At 40.4% G+C, this 20,467-nt stretch overlaps 1 protein-coding gene across 2 annotated transcripts in view; it reads left to right on the top strand.

Moving 5' to 3' along the window:
- The window catches only part of odad2 (outer dynein arm docking complex subunit 2), a 390,232-nt gene that overhangs the window by 141,677 nt on the left and 228,088 nt on the right, over positions 1-20,467 (top strand). For both annotated transcript variants that reach the window (XM_072576026.1, XM_072576027.1), the window contains exons 9-10: positions 5,030-5,167; positions 12,047-12,188. In XM_072576026.1, the coding sequence (XP_072432127.1) occupies positions 5,030-5,167; positions 12,047-12,188 (280 nt within the window). The remainder of the gene's footprint in view (positions 1-5,029; positions 5,168-12,046; positions 12,189-20,467) is intronic.

Raw genomic sequence — 20,467 nt, 5'->3', positions numbered from 1 at the left:
TGCACTGCTTGGGAGGGCAACTTTTAAAAAGCACTGGAGTGAATACTTAAGTTGGCATAACAAGGCTATGGGCTTAGTGTGGGAAAGTGGGATGAGTGTAGGGAGTTAAGTATAGGCTTGATGGGCCGAAGCATCATATAGTACTGAAGAGGTCCTATGATCCCATAAAGGTTGTTCAACACCACCTTGTCAAGGGCACTTAGAGATGAGTAACATATGTAGGCCATGCCATGATGTTCATATCCCATGGAAGAATTAAATAAATTCTGCTGCTACAACCTTTTCTTCATAACTCCAATAGTACCACAATGATTTTTGTAATGGAATTCCTACACTTGGGTTTTGCTATCAATTCTTTTACCTTGCCCCTTTAAGCTTGGGAAAGATTGTCTTTGAATTTGCTTTTTTTTGTAGCCTTTGCAATGCTCAACAATTTTGTCTTTTTTTCTGTCTCATACTTTTCAAGTACAGTCCTTTTAAGTTTCATCTGAATTGTAATTTTCAAATTTCTTTCTTCTCTCCAATTAGGCTAACTCTCTGTGTGTATCATTGCTGCACCTGGAGCTTTAAGCAATTATACTTATTACTTACTCATGATGCTTTCTGTAGCATTCATGCTGCATTTCTAGTGAACCTTGAATTTGCTCCTAGACATTTGAGAGAATGATTGTGCTGAAATATTTAAGCTTGTGTTTAACTTCAGAACACAAGAGTGTTATTATGAACAATAAGACTAGTCAGTCCTGGAATGAGCCTTAGTTTCTCTTTGGAATATAGGAACATGAATAGGCCATTTATCTGGGAGAGTCTGCTCGACAAACATTGAATAAGACCATGGCTGGTTTAATATCATAAACTCACCAAACCAAAAGCAAAATCCTGCAATGCTTGAAATGTGAAATAAAAGCAGAAAATACAGGAAATATTCAATTGGTCAGGCCGTATCCATGCAGAGAAACCCAGCAATAGAGTTATTAGGTGGGAAATGGAGGAGAGAACAGAAGGATTGTTGAGGACTCAGAAAAACGGGACCAAGTACAGAGGACCTATGATGAGTACTTCAACATGAGACAGAACATTGTCGGGCACTTCTGAGTTCAACAAACACGCCTACGATCCAGAAAAGAGTACAGACATATTCATGAATGACCTAAATCAACTTGCACACAATTTGTAATGTACTTCTTTGAGTAAAGAGTTCATCTGAGACCAAATTATCTTGAGGGTATGCTTCAAAGTCCTATCAGACCTTGAGAGGGCCTTGCACTGTTAAAATCAGTACAGCCAGCTTACACCAGGGGAGATGCAAAAATAGAACGTAACCTAGTTAAAGGGAAATAAAATTCTTCAGCTGGTCAGTTTGTAGAGTTGGTGCAATAAGTTGACCATAGGGTCTTACATATACCCACTAACACACAGGCTCAAGCAGATGAGAATGCCACTGGTACCACTACCCCTTGTTCCAGATGTGACAGCAAAGGGACCCACCACTTTAAAGTATATCTCACCATGTAGAATTGCATGCATGCAGGAGAAGGGACCACCAGGACCACATAGGTATGCTTGCATGAAGGAAGTCAAAGACTTCCAGTTATTTAAAGATTCCTTCCTGGGAGACATAGCCCAGATCACCGAGGAATAATGGAGAACAGAGCTTTTCACCAATGAACAAGAGACAAGATTTAAGCTAGATATGGGAGCAGCCATCACCATTCTGACAGGCACAGTACAATGGTTCAGACCATCAGCCCATGATGGTCTAGTGGTTAGGAGTCGGTACTCTAACTACTGTGACATGGGTTCGATTCACAGTCAGGGAATCAGCCTTTATTACCAGATGGCATGGTAGGTCAGTGGTTAGCACTGCTGCCTCACATTACCAGGGACCTGGGTTCAGTTCCAACTTTGGGTGACTATCCGTGTAGAGTTTGCACACTTTCCCTGTGTCTGTGTGACTTTCCTCCGGGTGCTTCACATTCCTCCCACGGTCAAAAGATATGTGGGTTAGATGGATTGGCCATGCTAAATTGTCTGTAGTGTCACAAGGATGTGCAGGCTAGGTGTATTAGCCATGGGAACGCAGTGTTATCTGAATTAGGTAGGGGAGTGGGTCTGCATGGATGCTCTTTGAAAGGGGAGTGTGGATTTGATGGGCCAAATGGCCTGCATCTACACTGCAGGGATTCTATGAAAACCCCTCTGGCACACTACAGGATGCCTCCACAGCCCTGAGGCCACTTCATTGAATATCTTGGACCACTTGATCGTGGGATTCTGGGACAAGGAATAGGAAATTTTACAAACGTACCACGTCCTTCCAAATCAACATTACTCTTCATTAAGCAACAAAATATACAATGCCTTTCAGCTTGTTTACCCACCAGAAGATATAGTATCAGCTTTCGACTATTTTGGGACAATCTTAATTGGTAGCATTTTATCCCAGCAGTTGTTGGTAGAGAACCTAAATCTTTAGGGATCAGGAAGACGAGCACAGAGAGTAATGAACTGCAAACCACAGCAACCAGCCACAGCAGGAGAATCTGGATCTCACACATTTCTTTGAGGAGACAGTGGAAGAGATTATCACCAAGATGCCATGGAAGATAGTAACCAGCCCTTTGACATCACACAGCCCTTTAAGAAGAGGTGGAGGAGGGGGAGAACCACCAAGACACTACAAATGTAGTATAACCCAGTATAATAACATGGCCTTCCAGAAAGCCCAGCAATATCAAAATATGTAATATGATTATTCAAGAAACGATCCAATTGCAGCCACTAAAGAATCAACAGGATCGGCATGCAACTTCACTCCAGATATTGGATTGAGTGTGGCGGTTCAAAGGATACCAGAACCCAGGGAAAATGAGGAACAAATTGGGGTGACATTGATGCAGAGCTGCTTATAGTCATATCAAGTATGAAACATACCATGTGACAAATAAGGCTACAGAAGCTTGATAAGCAATGCAAACCCAACTTATTAGGTCTAAAGTTCTAACCCAACCTCTTTCAACACTGTAGAGGTTCTATAATTCTAACTCAGTCAATCATGTTGCTTCTGAGCCACTGCTGAAGATGGCCTTTGTGATTGGCCAATCAGTATATTTTCTAGTTAAAAACATTAAATTGCTGGAAAAGCTCAGCGGGTCTGGTAGCATCTGTGGAGAGAAATCAGAATTAATGTTTCAGGTCCAGTGACCCTTCCTCAGAACTGATGGCAGCTAGGAAAATGTTATTTTTTATGCAGAAGATAGGGTGAGTTGTGGGATAAGAGTAATAATAGGTGGGGATAGAGGCCAAAGAGAGAGAAGAAGAGTTGGGCAGTCAAAGAAATTAATTATGATCAGGCTAGGAATGTGAATAGCTGTCAATGGAGACTGTTAGTGGCTAACAATGGGTTGTGTGTCATAGCAGACCATGTGATAACAAGGCCTGGTGTGCAGGGCTTGGGGTCCGGAATGGGAGAACTCAAAGCTGAAAATTGTTGTCAAAGCACAAAGGATGAAACTTGAGTAGGAATCCACGTGGGGTGAGTTTGATCCGGAGGCAGTGACTGGGGAGTGTGGTGTGGCTGTGGAAACAAGTTTTGGCAAATACTTTGTTAAGTCACTGTCTCCGGCTCAGACTCACCCCATGTCGGTTCAACTTAAGTTTAATTCTTTGCGACTTGACAACAATTTTTAGGCTTCAGCTCTCTCATGTCCTTACCTCAAACCCCACAAACAAGGCCTTGTTATCAAGTGGCATGTCATTACTCACAACCGATTTTTTTTTAATCATCAACAGTTCCCATTAACAGTTATTCACCCTCCTAGCTTGATTGTTATCCACTCCTTTGTCTGTCCAACTGTTCTTCTCTGTCTTTGGACTCAGGTGGAGACAATCATTTACTCCTTACCCTCCCCCTCTCGACCTATCTTCTGAAAAATAAACATTTTCTTAGCTGACATCAGTTCTGAGAAAGGTTCCCTGATCCTGATACATTAACTCTGATTTCTCCCCACAGATACTGCCAGACCTGTTGAACTTTTCCAGCAATTTCTGTTTTTGTTTCTGATTTCCAGATTTACTGTTATTTTGTTTTTATACAGAATAAATTGTGTGTTGTTATTTTTAGTACTTCTTCGAAGTGCTGTTCAACATGGAGTCAAACTGATTCATCAGCTGAGAGAAGGCTTTAGGTGTTAATCAACAGAGGCCTTCCTTGACCATGTTTGAGACTTTATTGGGTCTGAAGTCAAATGTTGAGAACCCACAGGGTAATTTCTCCCCAACTATACATCTCAGTGCAAGCATGTTCAGTCAGATAGGAACTATACAGGAATGTGATGGAGGAATCTGGTTCTTTGGCTATTAACTATTACTTGATGAGAGTCACCTTGTCAAGTTGTTCTCTCGCAAGTTTCCAAATGTTAGGGAATCACGTGGGATAATTTAGACTCCTTAAGATAACAGGTGTCCTCCCCTAAGTGTGTTACTGAACCAAATGAGTTTTTAATGACAATCTGGTCATTTCATGATCATAATGACTGAAGACTTTTATTTTAAATTTATGAACTAATTTAATAAAGTCTATGTAATTAAATAATGAATTAATTAAATTTAAGTACATTTAGCAGTCCTGATGTATGTTCGGGACCTTGGGTAACCAGTCCAGGAACTTTGCTACAATACTGCAATCACATATTAACTGATGGTACGCTTGCTCGTGGTTGTGCTGTATCTGCTGTGTGTTTGTAATTTTTTGCTGTTAATTTGTTTGTTTCAAGTCATTGCCATCGTATTCTATATTGCCATGGCTTCAAGATTACTAAAATAGTACTTACTGTTTGATAACTTTTTTGATTCTTTGTTTGCTTTCCAATAATGTTTCCAAATAATATAAAAATCTGAAGAAGCAGTAATATTAAAATACATTTCTTTCTATTTTTATATACCTTTTCAAGGGTTTTAGTTGTTAACTGTTGCTTTATTCAAAGTATATTATTTGCAATTTACTCAAACAATTTCCTTTCTTTTAAAGCATAAAAGATGAGAAAGCTCAACTGAAAGTCCAGGATACTAAGAAGATTATAAAAGAAAAAGAAAATGTTGAGATGGCTGCAGCCAGGAAATACAAGTGCAAAGCAGCTCAAGAGAAAGCTCACTTGATACAGAGAGTGTGAGTATAACACCTTAACACATAAAAGCAGAATTAGGCCATTCTGCTCTTTGAGCCTTCTGTGCCATTTCATCATGTCTGATAGGTTTCTTGAATGAATTCACCTGTCTTAGTCCCGTAACCCTTAATCACCTTACTAATCAAGAACCTATCTATCTCTGTCCGAAACATACCCAATACTTGGCTTCCACAGTTTTCTGCAGCAATGACTTACAAAAACAAAAACAGAAACTGTTGGAAAATCTCAGCAAGTCTGGCAGCATCTGTGGAGAGAAATCAGAGTTAATGTTTTGGGTCCAATGGCCCTTCTTCAGAACTGTCTTCCCTCACTTTAAGCTCCTTAATCAAGTCTGCCTCATTACCAAATCAGCATTGCCTGTTCCCTAGTTGGCTCTACAACAAACTGCTCCAAAAAAGCAAAAAAAACCTTTCTATGAATTCCTTTTCTTGGGATATTCTACCAACCTGATTTTCCCAGTCCACCTGCATGTTGAAGTCATCACGATTATTGTCATAGTGCCTTTCTTACATATCTTCTGATGTATTTTCTATCCCACATCCTGACTCCTGCTTGGAAGCCTGTGCTTAACTTTCATCAGGGTCTTTTCTTTCTTGCAGTTCCCTGACTCTACCCACATAGCTTCTACATCTACTGAACTTATTGCTTCATGCTATCTTTTTAATTCAGTTTCTTACTGAACTCTATCCCTAATCCCATAGAATGTATATCCTTGGAAATTTTGATCCCAGCCCAGATACCCTTACTGCCAATTCTCTGTGATACCCATAACATCATATCCACCAATTTCAATCTGCACTAAAGCTCAAAGGATTCTGCGTAATCCAAGATAAAGGACAAGAAAAAACTGTGGCTGTAAGAGCTGCTCCTGTTTTTGAGGTATTTTAGGTGTTGGATGTGATCTCCCAGAATTCCAGGAGCAGCAGTTACTGTTTTATATGCTATTGCGTTGTTTTGGGATTTTAGAGTAAAAAAAAGTCAAAACAACGGCACTTTTAGAAGGAAGAAAGGAAGACAAAGAAAGCAAGTGCATGGTCAGGAGCGAGAGAGAGAAAGAAACTGCTAACTGACACAGTGGTGAATCTGCACAGTTAATGCCTTTGCTGTTTGACATCGGAGTATGTCCAGGAAAAATTAACAAACAGTGAAATTCACAGCTGACCTTGGAGGAACCAGCACAGGAACAGATAAGTGCATGGTTTTTAACATGTAACCTTGCTGTAAGTCTGCAGTACTGAATAGAGTGGGTTCTTTCTCGATTATATGTTTTGTTAAAAAGTGTTTCTTGATGAAATTTTAAATGATATAAATCAGAAGTACAAAGTTAGCTTGGAGCACTTTTTTAGGGCAAAAAGACAGTGCTATTTTCTGGGTCTGTAGATTGTGAAGGAGCAAAGATGGCTTTCAATAGAGTGATACGCTCTTCCTGTTAGATATGGGAGTTTAGCAAGAGTTTCCATGTTACTGATGATTACGTCGGCAGGAAGTGTCTGTTGCAAATCCTATCGGATAGCATGGATTAGTTGGAGCGACAGAGGCAATGAGGAACTTTTCGAGAGCTGGAGGTATGATGGATGGCAGTTATAGGAAGGGAGAAAAGCCGCAGATAAAGGTAAGTAGATGGGTTAACTCCAGGAAAGGTAGGAAGGATAGGCAGGTAGTGCAAAGTCTTCTATGGCTATCCCCATTTCAAACAAGTATGCTGTTTTGGAAAAGGTATGGGGTGATGGCCTCTCAGGGGAATATAGCATGAACAGCCAAGTTTCTGGTATCGTGACAAGGTCTAATGCAACGAGGGGTACCTCAGGTACCAAGCAATCGATTGTGATAGGGGACTCTCAGAGGCACAAACAGACCTTTCTGTGGCCAGCAGTGAAAAAAAGCAGAATGGTGTGTTGCCTCTCTGGTGCCAGGATCAAGGATGTCTCAGAGGATGCAGAATGTTCTCAAAGGGAGAAGGATCAGCAGGAGGGTCATTGTCCATGTTGGAAATAATGACATAGGAAGGGAAAAGAATGATATTCTCAAGGGAGAATATAAAAAGTTAAGCAGGAATTTAAAAAGAAGGTCCTCGAAGTAAGTAATGTCTAGATTATTCCCAGTGCTATGAGCTAGTGAGGGTAGGAATAGGAGGATAGAGCAGATGAATGTATGGCTGAGGAGCTGGTGCGAGGAGAAGGGTTCACATTTTTGGATCATTGGAATCATTCTGGGGTAGAAATTATTTGTACAAGAAGGATGGATTGCACCTGAATTGGAAGGCGAATAATATACTGGTAGGGAGATTTGCTGGAGCTGCTCAGGAGGAGTTAAACTAGTAAGGCGGGGTAGGAGGTGGGGAGGGGGGAGGGGGCGCGGGATCCAGTGAAATAGTGAGCAAAACAGATCAATCCAACACTGGTACAGTTGGATAAAGGAGTGAGTCAAACAGTCAGGGCAGAAAGAAACGTAGCAGAGAACAAGCTAGGACCAATAAATTGAACTGCATTTACTTCAATGCACGAGGCCTAACATGGAAGGCAGATGAACTCAGGGCATGGTTAGAAACATGGGCTTGGGATATCATAGCAATTATGGAAACGTGGCTCAGGGATGGACAGGACAAGCAGTTTAATGTTCGAGAATACAAATGCCATAGGAAGGATAGAAAGGGGACAAGATAGGAGGGGGGTGGCGTTTTTGATAATGGATAGCATTACAGCTGAACTTCAGGGGGATATTCCTGGGAATACATCCAAGGAAGTAATTTGGGTGGAACTGAGAAATAAGAAAGGGATGATCACCTTATTGGGATTGTGTTATAGACCCCCTCATAGTCAATGGGAAATTGAGAAACAAATTTGTAAGGAGATTTCAATTATCTATAAGAATGACGGGGTGGTTATAGTAGGGGATTTTAACTTTCCAAACATAGACTAGGACTGCCATAGTGTTAAGAGTCTAGATGGAGAGGAATTTGTTAAATGTGTACAAGAACATTCTCTGATTCAGTATGTGGATGTACCTACTACAGAAGGTACAAATCCTGACTTACGCTTGAGAAATAAGTCAGGGCAGATGACTGAGGTGACAGTGTGGGGGGCACTTTGGGGCCAGCAACCATAATTCTATTAGTTTTAAAGTAGTGATGGAAAAGATGACCGGATCTAAAAGTTGAAGTTCTAAATTGAAGGAAGGCTAATTTTGATGGTATTAGGCAAGAACTTTCAAAAGCTGATTGGGCACAGATGTTCGCAGGTAAAGGGACGGCTGGAAAATGGAAAGCCTTCAGAAATGAGATAACAAGAGTCCAAAGACAGTATATTCCTGCTAATGGTGAAAAGTAAGGCTGGTAGGTGTTAGGAATACTGGATGACGAGAGAAATTGAGGTTTTTGTTAAGAAAAAGAAGGAAGCCTATGTCAAGAATAGACAATGGAGATCAAGCGAATCCTTAGATTATAAAGGCAATAGGAGTATACTTAAGAGGGAAATCAGGAGGGCATAAAGGGGACATGAGAAAGCTTTGGCAAATAGGGTTAAGGAGAATCCAAAGGGGTTTTATAAATACATTAAAGACAAAAGGGTAACTAGGGAGAGAATAAGGCCCTTCAAAGTTCGGCAAGGCACCCTATGTGTGGAGCTGCAGGAGCTGGGGAAGATATTAAACAAGTCTTTTGCATCAGTTTTTACTGTGGAAAAGGAAATGGGAGGTATAGAATGTAAGGAAATAGATGGTGATATCTTGAAAAATGCCCATATTACAGAAGAGGTGGTGCTAGATGTCTTGAAATGCATAAAAGCAGATAACTCCCCAGGACCTAATCAGGTGTATTCTAGAACTCTATGGGAAGCTAGGGAAGTGATTGCCAGACCTCTTGCTGAGATATTTTTAATCATCAGTAGGCACAGGTGAGGTGCCGGAAGACTGGAGGATGGCTAACGTGGTGCAGACAACATATTCTCCAACACATCCATGACATGTTTGGCGCTGTTTCCTCCTTTTATTGGAATTGGAAAAATGAGTAAATTTTGCTTCCAATTTCCCTCTTTTTCTTTCTCCTTTTCCTGAATCATCACTGACTCTACCCTTCTCTTTCTTGGCTTCTCTCTTTACATTTCTGGGATAGATTATCCGCCAACATCTATTACAATCCTACTGACTCTCTCTAAGAACTTAATTCCTTTCTCCCAGTTTTTCCATCCCTGCCACACTTGTCACACCAATGATGCCATAGGGGTGCCTCTGATACATCTACCTTTTTTCTCAACTAAGGACTGCTGTGCTATCATGGTTGACAGGGCCCTTAGCCATTTACAACCCATTTCCTATGTTTCTGTCTTTACCCTTTCTCCTCCCTTCCAGAATTAGAATAGGGTTCATCATGTCCTCTCTTTCTATCCCACAAACCATTGCATTCAAAGGATCATTCCCTGCCATTTCTGCCAACTTCAGCCAGATGTCACCACAAATATATCTTACTTGCTCCTCTCTCTTGTCAACATGCTGCAGGGACTGTTTCATCTGTAACATCCTGGTCCACTCCTAGCATTTCCCCACCATGGCACCTACCCTTGCAATTGCAAGAAGGTGTAATATTATACCACCTCCCACCTCACTGTCCAAGGCGCCAAGCATACCTTCCAGGTGTAGCAGCACTTTCCTGATACTTTTCTTCAATGTAGTCTACTGTACTTGCTCCTCCTCTGTATTTGTGATACCGAACACAGTGATTGTTCGAGGGAAAACATTTGCTGTTTCTATAGGGTTGCCCAGCTATGTTCTACTTTAATACATCATGCTTACAGTTTTGATCTAGACCTACTGCAGTACTCCTGTGACACCCAGTCAAACTGGAGGAACTGCACCTCATTTTCTGCTTAGACACTTTACTGACTTTAAGACTCAACATTGAGTTCAGCTTCAGAGTATGAAACCTGTCTACCTTTTTGATGACACCTCCTTTTAAGCCAGCATCTTGTTTACATGAGTTTGCTGTCATCAAAGCTGACCTATTTTTTACTATTCCCACTTACTATTAACACCAATTTTGCAACTCTAGATGATTTACAGGGTAAGTTTGAAGGAGAATGTGAGGACTGCAGCTACTGGGGATCAGAGTCAAAAAGTGTGGTGCTGGAAAAGCACAGCAGGTCCGGCAGCATCCGAGGAGCAGGAGAGTTGATGTTTCAGGCATAAGCCCTAAGTTTGAAGGGTTGCATGGCCCATTGCTGCTCTGATCTCTTATGTTCCTGACAAGACAGTTGATCATTTGTAAGCAATCTTTAGAAAGTGTATTTAATTTGTTTAGAAGCCATAGTTTAGATTTAATACACTGTGCATTTAGACAAAGGAAGGAAATGCACAATCTATTACAGATGAGAACTCTTTAACAGTCCTGAAGCTGTTTTGTACAATGGTGGAGCAGGGATGCTGAGTTTGGAGTGGTGGAGTATTCATCCTTAATGTCTTGCAATCTTTTCTGGTAGTCTTCGATTATAAGTTTATTTCTACCCTTGGGCTGATGTAGGAATACTTCTGATCTTCTTCCAAGAAGATGGTGTCTCATTTCCCAGGCTTCTCTCTTTCTCTCCACTTACTCCTGTTGATATACCTATTTTGGGGGCTGGCAGTGTGTTCTGTGTCAGTCACCTGTTTGAACCCTTTCAGCCAATGACCATAAGCAGTTACGCATGATGTCAAGAAAACGGTTGACCCTTTGCTTGCTTTCATTCGAAAGTTAGTTGTCCTTCCTTCTAAGTGTTACAGCATGGTGATGAACCCTTCTGTTAATTAAACCAAACATCCAGGAAAGCTCACCTTGCCTCATAATCTGTTAAGATATGAGTGACCGAGAACTCCTAAAATCCATTATTTAAAGAAAATAATATCAATTTATGCTTTAACTCTAAAAGTGAACATTAAAAAACAACAATTCACAACTCTATGCCCCCTCTTTTTCTTAACTGCATATTACCTACCTCCGAAACTATAACAATATGCTGTTCCAATAAACACTTATTAAAATTACATTAGCTTAATTTCAAAACCATACCGTGGCTGTTGTCTCTGGTGATTTTCTTTTTTTGGCTGAAGATCTCACTGGGTTGTCTTCTTTCTTTTACTGCAAATATGTTTCAATCAAAAGATACCTTTGACCAAAAGTGTTTCAATCTTTTGGGTCTTTCTCGATGGCAGTTACTCTGCCTGACTTTCAAACTGCCTGCCGTTTTTTAGAATCTTCTCATTGGTTCAATTTTGGCAAAACAACAAATTCAAACTCGATTGGGTTTTGGCATCCTGGAGCATAATTTAAACTGATTGCTGTTTTGACGACTATTCGAATTTAAGCAACCAACCAAGATATCTATTTCACAGCCAAATGATGCATATTTTCAATTTTCCATTATACTCTGGGACTATTAGTCTCTCTTCAATGTACAGTACACACCTTCAACTTCATAACGTAAGACTAAAACATCCTGTTTCTCAAGGTATTCATTGATGCTCATGTCACCCAGTAAATCGTTTATTTCATTCTAATGGAACGTTATGATCTGGATGATTCACACAATCTTTCCTTTGTTTTCTAATGCTAGAGATTTGTTTAATTTTTTTTACTGCTGTAACAGTCATACTATGCCAAGAATACTAAATATGAAGTACTAAAAGAATTGTTTTAAAGGTGAATGCAATTTCCAACACATCACTGTTAAATTATATTATTTATAACTGAGTACATAAAAAGATTGTATCATTTATAACTAAACCTAAATAAACCAATAATTTATTGTGGCATAATAGCCCAGTAAATGGAAATCTTAACAGTGTAAAAGTTGACAAGATCCTTTTTTAGCTGCTTAGCCATTTACATTTTCCAGAGTTTCTGATGGATCAGAAGAATTAAGTGAAAGTTCTACAGAGAGTGAGGAAGACAAACAAGATATGAACAGACAACAGGAATCTGGTACTGACTTACCTTCTGAGTACTGGCAAATCCAGAAGGTGGTAAAATACCTGAAGGTAAGGACATAAAAATAACCTTATCAGATGGCAGAATCTGCTTGAATGCCGTGCTAGAAAAGGATGAAAACTCCCATACAGTGTATAGTGCTTTTTTTTTCCAGTGGGTATCTGAACTACAAAACCTAATTTTGACGGGGCCGTTTTTGGAGTTGGAGCAGATGAATAGTGGTGGATATTGGTGTAGTCAGTTTCTGAGGAGAAATTTGAGTCTGTTTTTAGTGCAGCCTGTCTGAACTTTTTGTTAACAAGAATACCACCTGGAATTCAGCAGCATTGATGTACTTGGCTTCTCATTGTGTGGGTAGCCTTCCAAAATAAGCCGTAACCACAGGTAAGAACTTTAGGTGGTAGTTGGTTGTGGTAACTTTACAATACCTTCTGGAACTCAATGTGGTGATATGGTGGTGTATAATTTCGTGAAAAAATTTCAAAATTTTTAAAAGAAATTATAAAATTGTTGAAACTGTATCCTGATTTTCTTTGTTCAATACCTGAGGTAATATAATTTCCTGCATTATTATTTTTATATTTTTCCTATTAAATTATTGGAGCAAGAAGTTTTGCAAAATGACAAATCAGCATAAAGTACCAACTCAAATACCTTTGTACCAAACTAACTTCTGTTTGTGTAGAATTCAATTTTGGAATTGTTTGTCAAGAATTGCTGTTCATAGTTAACATTACATTTCTGCTTATAATTACGTGAGGATATTTGTTTTTCAATGCGGAGGTGACAGTCTATTGGTATTTTTTGCTTGACTATTAATCCAGAAACTGAGCTAATGTCTTGGGGACTAGGGCTCAAATTCTGCCGTGGATGGTGGAACTTGAATTCAATAAAAAAGAAGGATCGGATTTAAGGGTTTAATAATGACCATGAAGCCAATTTTGATTGTCAGAAAAACCCATCTGGTTCACTAATGTCCTTTAGGGAATGAAACTACCATCCTCACCTGGTCTGGCCTACATGTAACTCCAGACCCACAGCAATGTGGTTGACTTTTAACTGCCCTCTGGGCATTTAGGGATGGGCAATAAATGCTGGCCTAGCCAGAGAGGGCCACATCCCATGAGTGAATAAAAACAAGCACACCATTAACATATGTACAATCATAAGAAATATATCTGTTTACTGGTATTTGAATTACAGGAGATATTCATGAAAGTTTTGAACAAGGGATTTATTAATGGAAGGAAGTGCAATTTTTAATTGTTTAAGTATGAGGCATCTGTTTCCTTATTAGGTTAGCAGAAACTCGACAACGGCTTTGTGTTGAAAAATATGTACAACTTTATGTAACTGCTCATGCTCTTCTACATATGCTGAACACCTGCACCAATAACCTTTTTTAATATAAAACATTTGGTTGGAGCTCTAGATTTTGTGGTGTTTGAATGGGGTCAAAATCTGGTTAACCACAGGACACTTGTTTTACAAGGAGAATGCCAATTGCTTAATTAGGCAATAACACTTGTAATTGACAACAAAATTATTAGTTTTCAATTAAGTTCAAAGATTAAAGATATGTCTTGTACAGTTAGACCTGTTTAGTGAAGAGGTAATCAAATAATGAGCATGTTGTTTTTATGAAAAACGATCACTGAAAACATATCTGGAACTTTTTTAAAACCTTGAATTTGCAGCCATGATGTGGTCCACAGATGTATAAGTCTTCTGGAAAGATCACAAGACTCAGTCTCTGGTTAGTTTTAGAATTCAGTTGGGAATAATTATGATTCTTATCGAATTAAAAGTAATGGTCATGACTTTGTTTTGAAAAAAATGCAGTTTTCTCAACTTGAGACAAAGGAATTCATTTTAACCTTGAGGGTTTTTTGGCAAGTATAACTTATTTTAATTGCTAGACTTATTTAAATAGACCAATTCCTTAATTCTATATGGGCACAAACAGGGTGTAGAGCAGCTATCAGCAGGTGAACATTGTGGTAGACCTGTGTACATCTAGGTATAGTCATGGTGGGAAGATTTTGAAAAGGCACACAGGACATGTAAGTTGAACATAGAAAAATGCCAGGCAGGCAAACCGATCACGCCTGGACACTTCAGACACATTCTTATGTCTCTTCCATCAGAAACATCCATTGTTTCAATTGCATGTCATTTCTGGAGGAAGAAAAATAGTAGAAAAAAGACCTGGGTCTATAAAGGAGAACAAATCTCTGGAAAATTATTTTTCAACTCAGCCCAATGAAATAAGGATGATGTCCAGCAGATATTATGATTTTTTGTGTCTTCAAGTGAGTCAGAAGACTAAATCTGGAGCCACAGGTTTTTGGGAAGAAAGGACAAAAGTTGGGTTGAGGAAAAGGTTTATAGTTTTTGTTTCTCGTCAATGAGGCCATGCCTTCCCTTGTGGAGCCCAGAAGAGCAACTGTCCTTTTCTGATACTACTTAGGAAAGTTTTATACTTATTAGAAGGTCCTTGTGAAATCAACCACAGATCAGCTTCTCTGCTAAGTCTCAAGTTAAAATTGGATGAGTCATTTTCCTTAATAGGAAATGTTTCAGATCTGAACCTGTAAGTAACCTGAAATAAAATGAAGTACTGTGGATTCTGGAAATCTGAAATGAAAACAGGAAATTACTAGAGAAACTTAACAGGTCTGACAGCATCTGTGGAAGGAAAGCAGAGTTAATGTTTCGAGTTTGATGACTCTTCATCAGAACTGATTAGAACCTGTTGAAGAGTTACCTGACTCAAAATGTTAACTCTGCTTTCTTTCCACAGACGTGCTGAGTCTCTCCAGAAATTTCTCTCTGGTCACGTAAGTAACCTGCTTGTTCATAAAGGCCCAGCTGCACATCTCCATCCTGGGGCCAAGATTAAAATCACCCCACTGTTTCAAACTTGCTTTATTTCTATGACCTGTAACAGAAATCAGGCATTCAAGATATTTTTTATTCATTCACCCATGTTGTTTGGGCTAGCATTTTAGTGCCAATTCCCCCCAGTTGCACTTGAGAAGGTGGTGATGAACTGGTTTCTTGGACTGCTGCAGATCATTTAAAATAGGTAAACTCACACTGTTGTTAGTGTGGGAGTTCCAGACTTTTGACCCAGCCATGCTGATGAAACAGCAACATAGTTCCATGTCAGGATGGCAAATGGTTTAAGCAGGAACTTGGAAGTGGTAGTGTTCTTGCTCTTGTCCTTTTAGGTGATATTGATTATGGGTTTGAAAGGTATTGTCTAAGGAACTTTGGTGAGTATCATCATATCTAGTGAGCATTAATAGTTTTGTTCATTTGCCTTTGGAGAATGTTTTTATGCTATGTACATTTTCCCCTTTCTGTACCCCTAATTGATATTCACTATTCCTTTAACTGCCTGAATTATAGGGCTGAATGTTAGTTTTTGTTTGGTTAAGTCCATGTTACATTAAGTTTTTGGAAGGAGTTTTGCTGTGAAGTCCAACAAGTTTTCTTGCCATATCTTACCAAACCTGCCTCATTACTTACCTACCATGCCCTTAGAGCTGCCCAACATTCGGCCCCTTCCCTTTCTGTGGATCCTGGTTCTGATTGCCCTAAGTAGGTTCTGGAGTATTGGTCTGGTATTGGAGGCTGCCCTTGATTTACTGTATCAGGAACTCCTAAACAAAAGCTATCTCCTTTGACTTGACTGAGGACTGTTGACAAGCTTCATGGGTTTGAGACTGCACTAAATGGCAAAGGACAAAAAGGCAAGACAGTGCAATGCAAGGCAGGGTTGCTGTGAGCTTCAAGGTAGGTTCACCCTGAGTGAGCACTATGAGTACAAGCAAAAAGCTTGGAGATGCAGCCTGTTCCATCCATGAGCTGGTTATGTGTTCCTAAGCACAAAGTGTCCTTGCTGCAGTGTTAAAATGATAATTGCCAGCACAGCCCAAGATGCAACATTGAAGTGCAGAAGTATTTTATAAATAGAACGGAGATGTGGCATAAGAGTACTCAGAAGTTGGCATGTGTCAGATGCCAATGTTAGTGGACATTGGTTTCATGTGGCTGGTGCCCATGGAGCATGCCCTGAGATGTTAGTGCCAAGTGTCCATCGATATTGGAGCACAAGCAGGCTACTTGGTCCATCAGCTCCACCATTTCAACGAGATAATGGCTGACCTGACTTAATCCTCAATTATTCCCATATAACTTGATTCCCTTAATCTTTAAAAAGCTGTCTCTTTCAGCCTTGAAAATACTTAATGACTCAGACTTGCTAGGAATCTGCAGAAAAGAATTCAATAGTTTCACCACCATCTGAGAGAAAAAAAAATTCCTCATCTCTGTCACAGATGTGCAAACTCTTTCCCTTGTCCTACACTCTACGTCTCTTCATCTAAGGAGATTACATAGAGCAAGTGGTGAGCTGAATCCATCAAGTGCTCACTCTAGTTTCTTTGTCGAGTTTCCTAAAGTCAAAGTGTTTCGTGAGCTTGGTAAAATGAGACATTAAATAGTAACGGGGCCAGTTGGTCTTTTAACAAGACATTTAACTCTAACTGGCACCTCACCACTGCCTAGCAAAAATCTTCCCATGCCACTTGTGAAAAACATAAAAGATAGCATGAAATGCTCCTAATGTTGAAATGGATCTTTCCGTACTTGTCTCCTGATTCTGTCACACATTTCGCCCTAGCCCATGTTGCTCAGGCTCCTCCTATAAGTTTCTGCCACTTGTTCATTTTGCACCTTTTGTTCTGTCTTTGTTTATCTAATATTGTGCTTCAGATTGTTGATGCATTTTGACATCATATTAAATCATGGGAATTACTGGTTATGTTCATATTCATTTATCAGTCTCATTCCCCAATGCTCATTACGTTTTCTAGCTCAATCTATTTTGCAATAATATAGAATATTTTTAAATATATAATTATGGAGCAATCATTGCTGCCATTTCATTGGAAAATACATGAACAGAGGAGACCAGTCAGCCCATTGAGCCTGTTCAACCATTTCATTGCATCAATGTTGGTGTGTATATCCATTTGCCTTGATTTACTCACCTAATAAAAATGTCAAAATTACTTTTGAAAATTCCAGTTAATGAAGCGCCTTTCCGGGAGAGTGAGTTCTAGATTTTCCTGCCTTTTTGGATCAAGAAGAACTCCATGGATGGAGTTTTCCCAGTGTCTTGCCGATGATATAGGCAATGGTAGCAATTGGCAACTGTCCTATTTGCATGCATTAACATCTCATTATTATCTAATCTCCTCTCATTTACATGCAGTTTTCTATTCTCGCAATTCGCAATAAGAATTGAAATGGTGCAAATTTACAACTTCAAAGTCAGGGCAGTATTCTGGCAGCTGCAGCTCACTGGAGTCCTCTATGGGCCTCCATATCAAACACCGTTTCCCACCACCTCAAGTGCTCCATGGCCAATGACTATTTGCATCCTCCATATACAGAGGTTGACACTGGCAAAACAACAGCACCACCACGTCATCTTAGCATATCTTCAACCAACATACAACATAGTGTGGCACTTCGCCAATAACTTTAGAGCTCACTGAGACCTTACATTGCAATGTTCCTGCTAGGTCACTTTGCCTGCATGGACAGTCACTCATCTCTTGCACTGGAGCAGAATATGTCTCAGGACTCTTAGATTGCTTTCTTAGTGCTCACTCACTTTGTGCTTATTTGGATGCACACAGCATTCTGCTTTCCCTTGCTTTTTTGAGCAGACAGAAATTCAGGCAGCTTATTTGATTTCATTTGTTATTGTGACATGTACTGAGATACTGTAGAAAGTATTCTATTGACTGCTATCTAGACAAGTCATGCCTTACATAAGTACATCAGGAAAATAGAACAGAATGCAGAAAATAGTGTTACAGCTACAGAGAAGTAGCAGAGAAAGATCAACTCTAATATAGAAGTCTGTTCATAATTCTGACAACAGCAGGAAAGAAGCTGTTCTTGAATCTGTTGATACGTGATTTCAAACTTTTGTATCTTCTGCCCAATGAAAGACAATGGGAGGGATCTTTGATTATGTTGGCTGCTTTTCCGAGGCAGTGGTAAGTGTCAATGGAAGGAAGGCTCGTTTTCATGATGGACTCGGCTGTGTTCAGAACTCTGTAACTTTTGCAATCTTGGGCAGAGCAGTTGCCATACCAGGCTGTGATGCATCCAGATAGGATGCTTTCTATGGTGCAACTATAGAAATTGGAAGCATCATTGCGAAAATGCTCGATTTCCTGAGCCTTCTGATGAAGTGTGCTTTCTTGACTGTAGCATCAACGTGGATGGACCAGGATAGATTATTGGTGATATTTACTCCGAGGAACTTGAAGCTATCAAACATCTCCACCTCAGCACTATTGATATAGACAGGGGCATGTTCTCCATTCCACTTCCTGAAGTCAATGACTGACTCCTTCATTTTGCTGACGTTGAGGGAGAGATTGTTGTCTTACATCATGCCACTAAGTTCTCCATCTCTTTCCTGTACTCTGTCTCGTTGTCATTTGAGATCCGACCCACTATGTTGGCATTATCAGCAAATCTATGAATAGAGTTAGAGCTAAATTTGACCACACATTCATGAATGTGTAAGGAGTATAGTAAGGGACTGAGTATTCAATCTTGTGGGGCACTGGTATTGAAGATTATTGTGGAGGAGATGTTGTTGCCTATTCTTACTGATTGTGCTGTGCTGGTAAGGAAGTCAAGGATCCAGTTGCAGAGTGGGGAGCAGAGTTCTAGCCCTCAGAGTTTGGAGTTGAGTTTGGTTGGAACAATAGTGTTAAATGTGAAGCTAAAGTCAAATAAGTAGGAGCCTGTCATAGGTGCCCAGGGATATTATGTCTTCTGTGCCCCTATTGTGACAGTAGATGAATTGTAGTGGATCAAAGCAATATGGGATCATGGAATTGATATGTGACATTATTAACCTCTCAAAGCACTTCATAATGATGGATGTCACAGTCACCAGACAATCATCATTAGTGCATATTGCCTGATTTTTCTGTGGCACCAGGATGATAGTTGTCTTCTTGAAGCAGGTGGGAACCTCACATCGGAGTAAGGAAAGGTTAAAGATGTGTGCAAATACTCCTACCAGCTGGTCTGCACAGGATCTGAGTGCCTCTCAGCACTGAAAGTCAAGAGGGTGGAAATGTTGGTGTATGGTAATCCATTACGCCAATGTCACACCTATTCCTCTGTTAAATGTCCATGCCTGAAAGTCGAAGGGGAATTGTACTCGATTCAGTTGGAGGATGGGGGTCTATAGTCAGAGACTGGCACTACAGTCATTCAAGGGCGCTGTCTGATCTCCATCCAAGGGGTTGGCCACAGTGGCCCTGCAGGGTCATATGCAACCAATCCGGGATTGTCCGTAAGTCAGTTGGCCAACTGCACCAAAATCATTCGGGGCTTTGTCTGTCCTCAATCAGTAAAGTTGGTGAAGCACCCTGAATGAGTGAGTAGGAAGTGCAGAGAGCAAGAAGAGCTCTATTCTCTAGAGATTCTCAAGACTCTAACCCATTCTCCAGTTCCTCTGTCTCCTTTGATAAGCTGGCCTCCCAGATGTCCACTTTCTTCCTCAACTGAGGGTTCTCCACCACCATAGTTGACAAGACGCTTCCTGCACTTCAGCTGTCCCAGACTCTCTTTCCTCCCACAAACGCGAAAGATCCTCACCTACCATCCCACCAGCATCCACATCTAAAGGATCATTAGCCGCCTTTTCCACTACCTTTAGTCGATGTCACCACCAGGCACATGTTCTCTTCCCCTCCCTTGTCAGCCTTCCACAGAGACCATTCCCTACTCCTCTATTTCCTACATCTGTCCATAACCCATTGGCACCTTTGCATGCAATTGCAAAAGGGTAGCACCTGCCTGTTTACCTCCTCACTCCTCACTATCTAAGGCTTCATATATACCTTACTGGTGAAGTAGCTGTTTTCTTGCACTTCACTCAATCTCGTCTACAGTATTTGCTGCTCACAATGAGGTCCCCTCTACACTGGGGAGATGAGACCGACTGGGTAGCTGCTTTGCAGAACATCTGCAAAAAATTACCCTATGCTTCCATCTCAACACACCACCATGTTCCCTGGCAACATCTTTTGTCTCAGGCTTGCTGCAGTGCTTCACTGAAGCTCAGCACAGGCTGGAATAACAACAACTTATTTTCTGCTCGGGAGCCCTGCAGCCTTCTGGATTCAATATTGAGTTCAATACTTTGAGGGCCTGAAGCACTTTCTTCCATGTCCTTATCCCAAGTCCCACACCCCAGGCCTTATCATCACATGGGCTG

This window comes from Chiloscyllium punctatum, chromosome 8 (genome assembly GCF_047496795.1).
Source record: "Chiloscyllium punctatum isolate Juve2018m chromosome 8, sChiPun1.3, whole genome shotgun sequence".
Taxonomy (NCBI): domain Eukaryota; kingdom Metazoa; phylum Chordata; class Chondrichthyes; order Orectolobiformes; family Hemiscylliidae; genus Chiloscyllium; species Chiloscyllium punctatum.
Note: the sequence above shows the minus strand (reverse complement) of the source record. Positions and strands in the feature narration are given on the sequence as shown.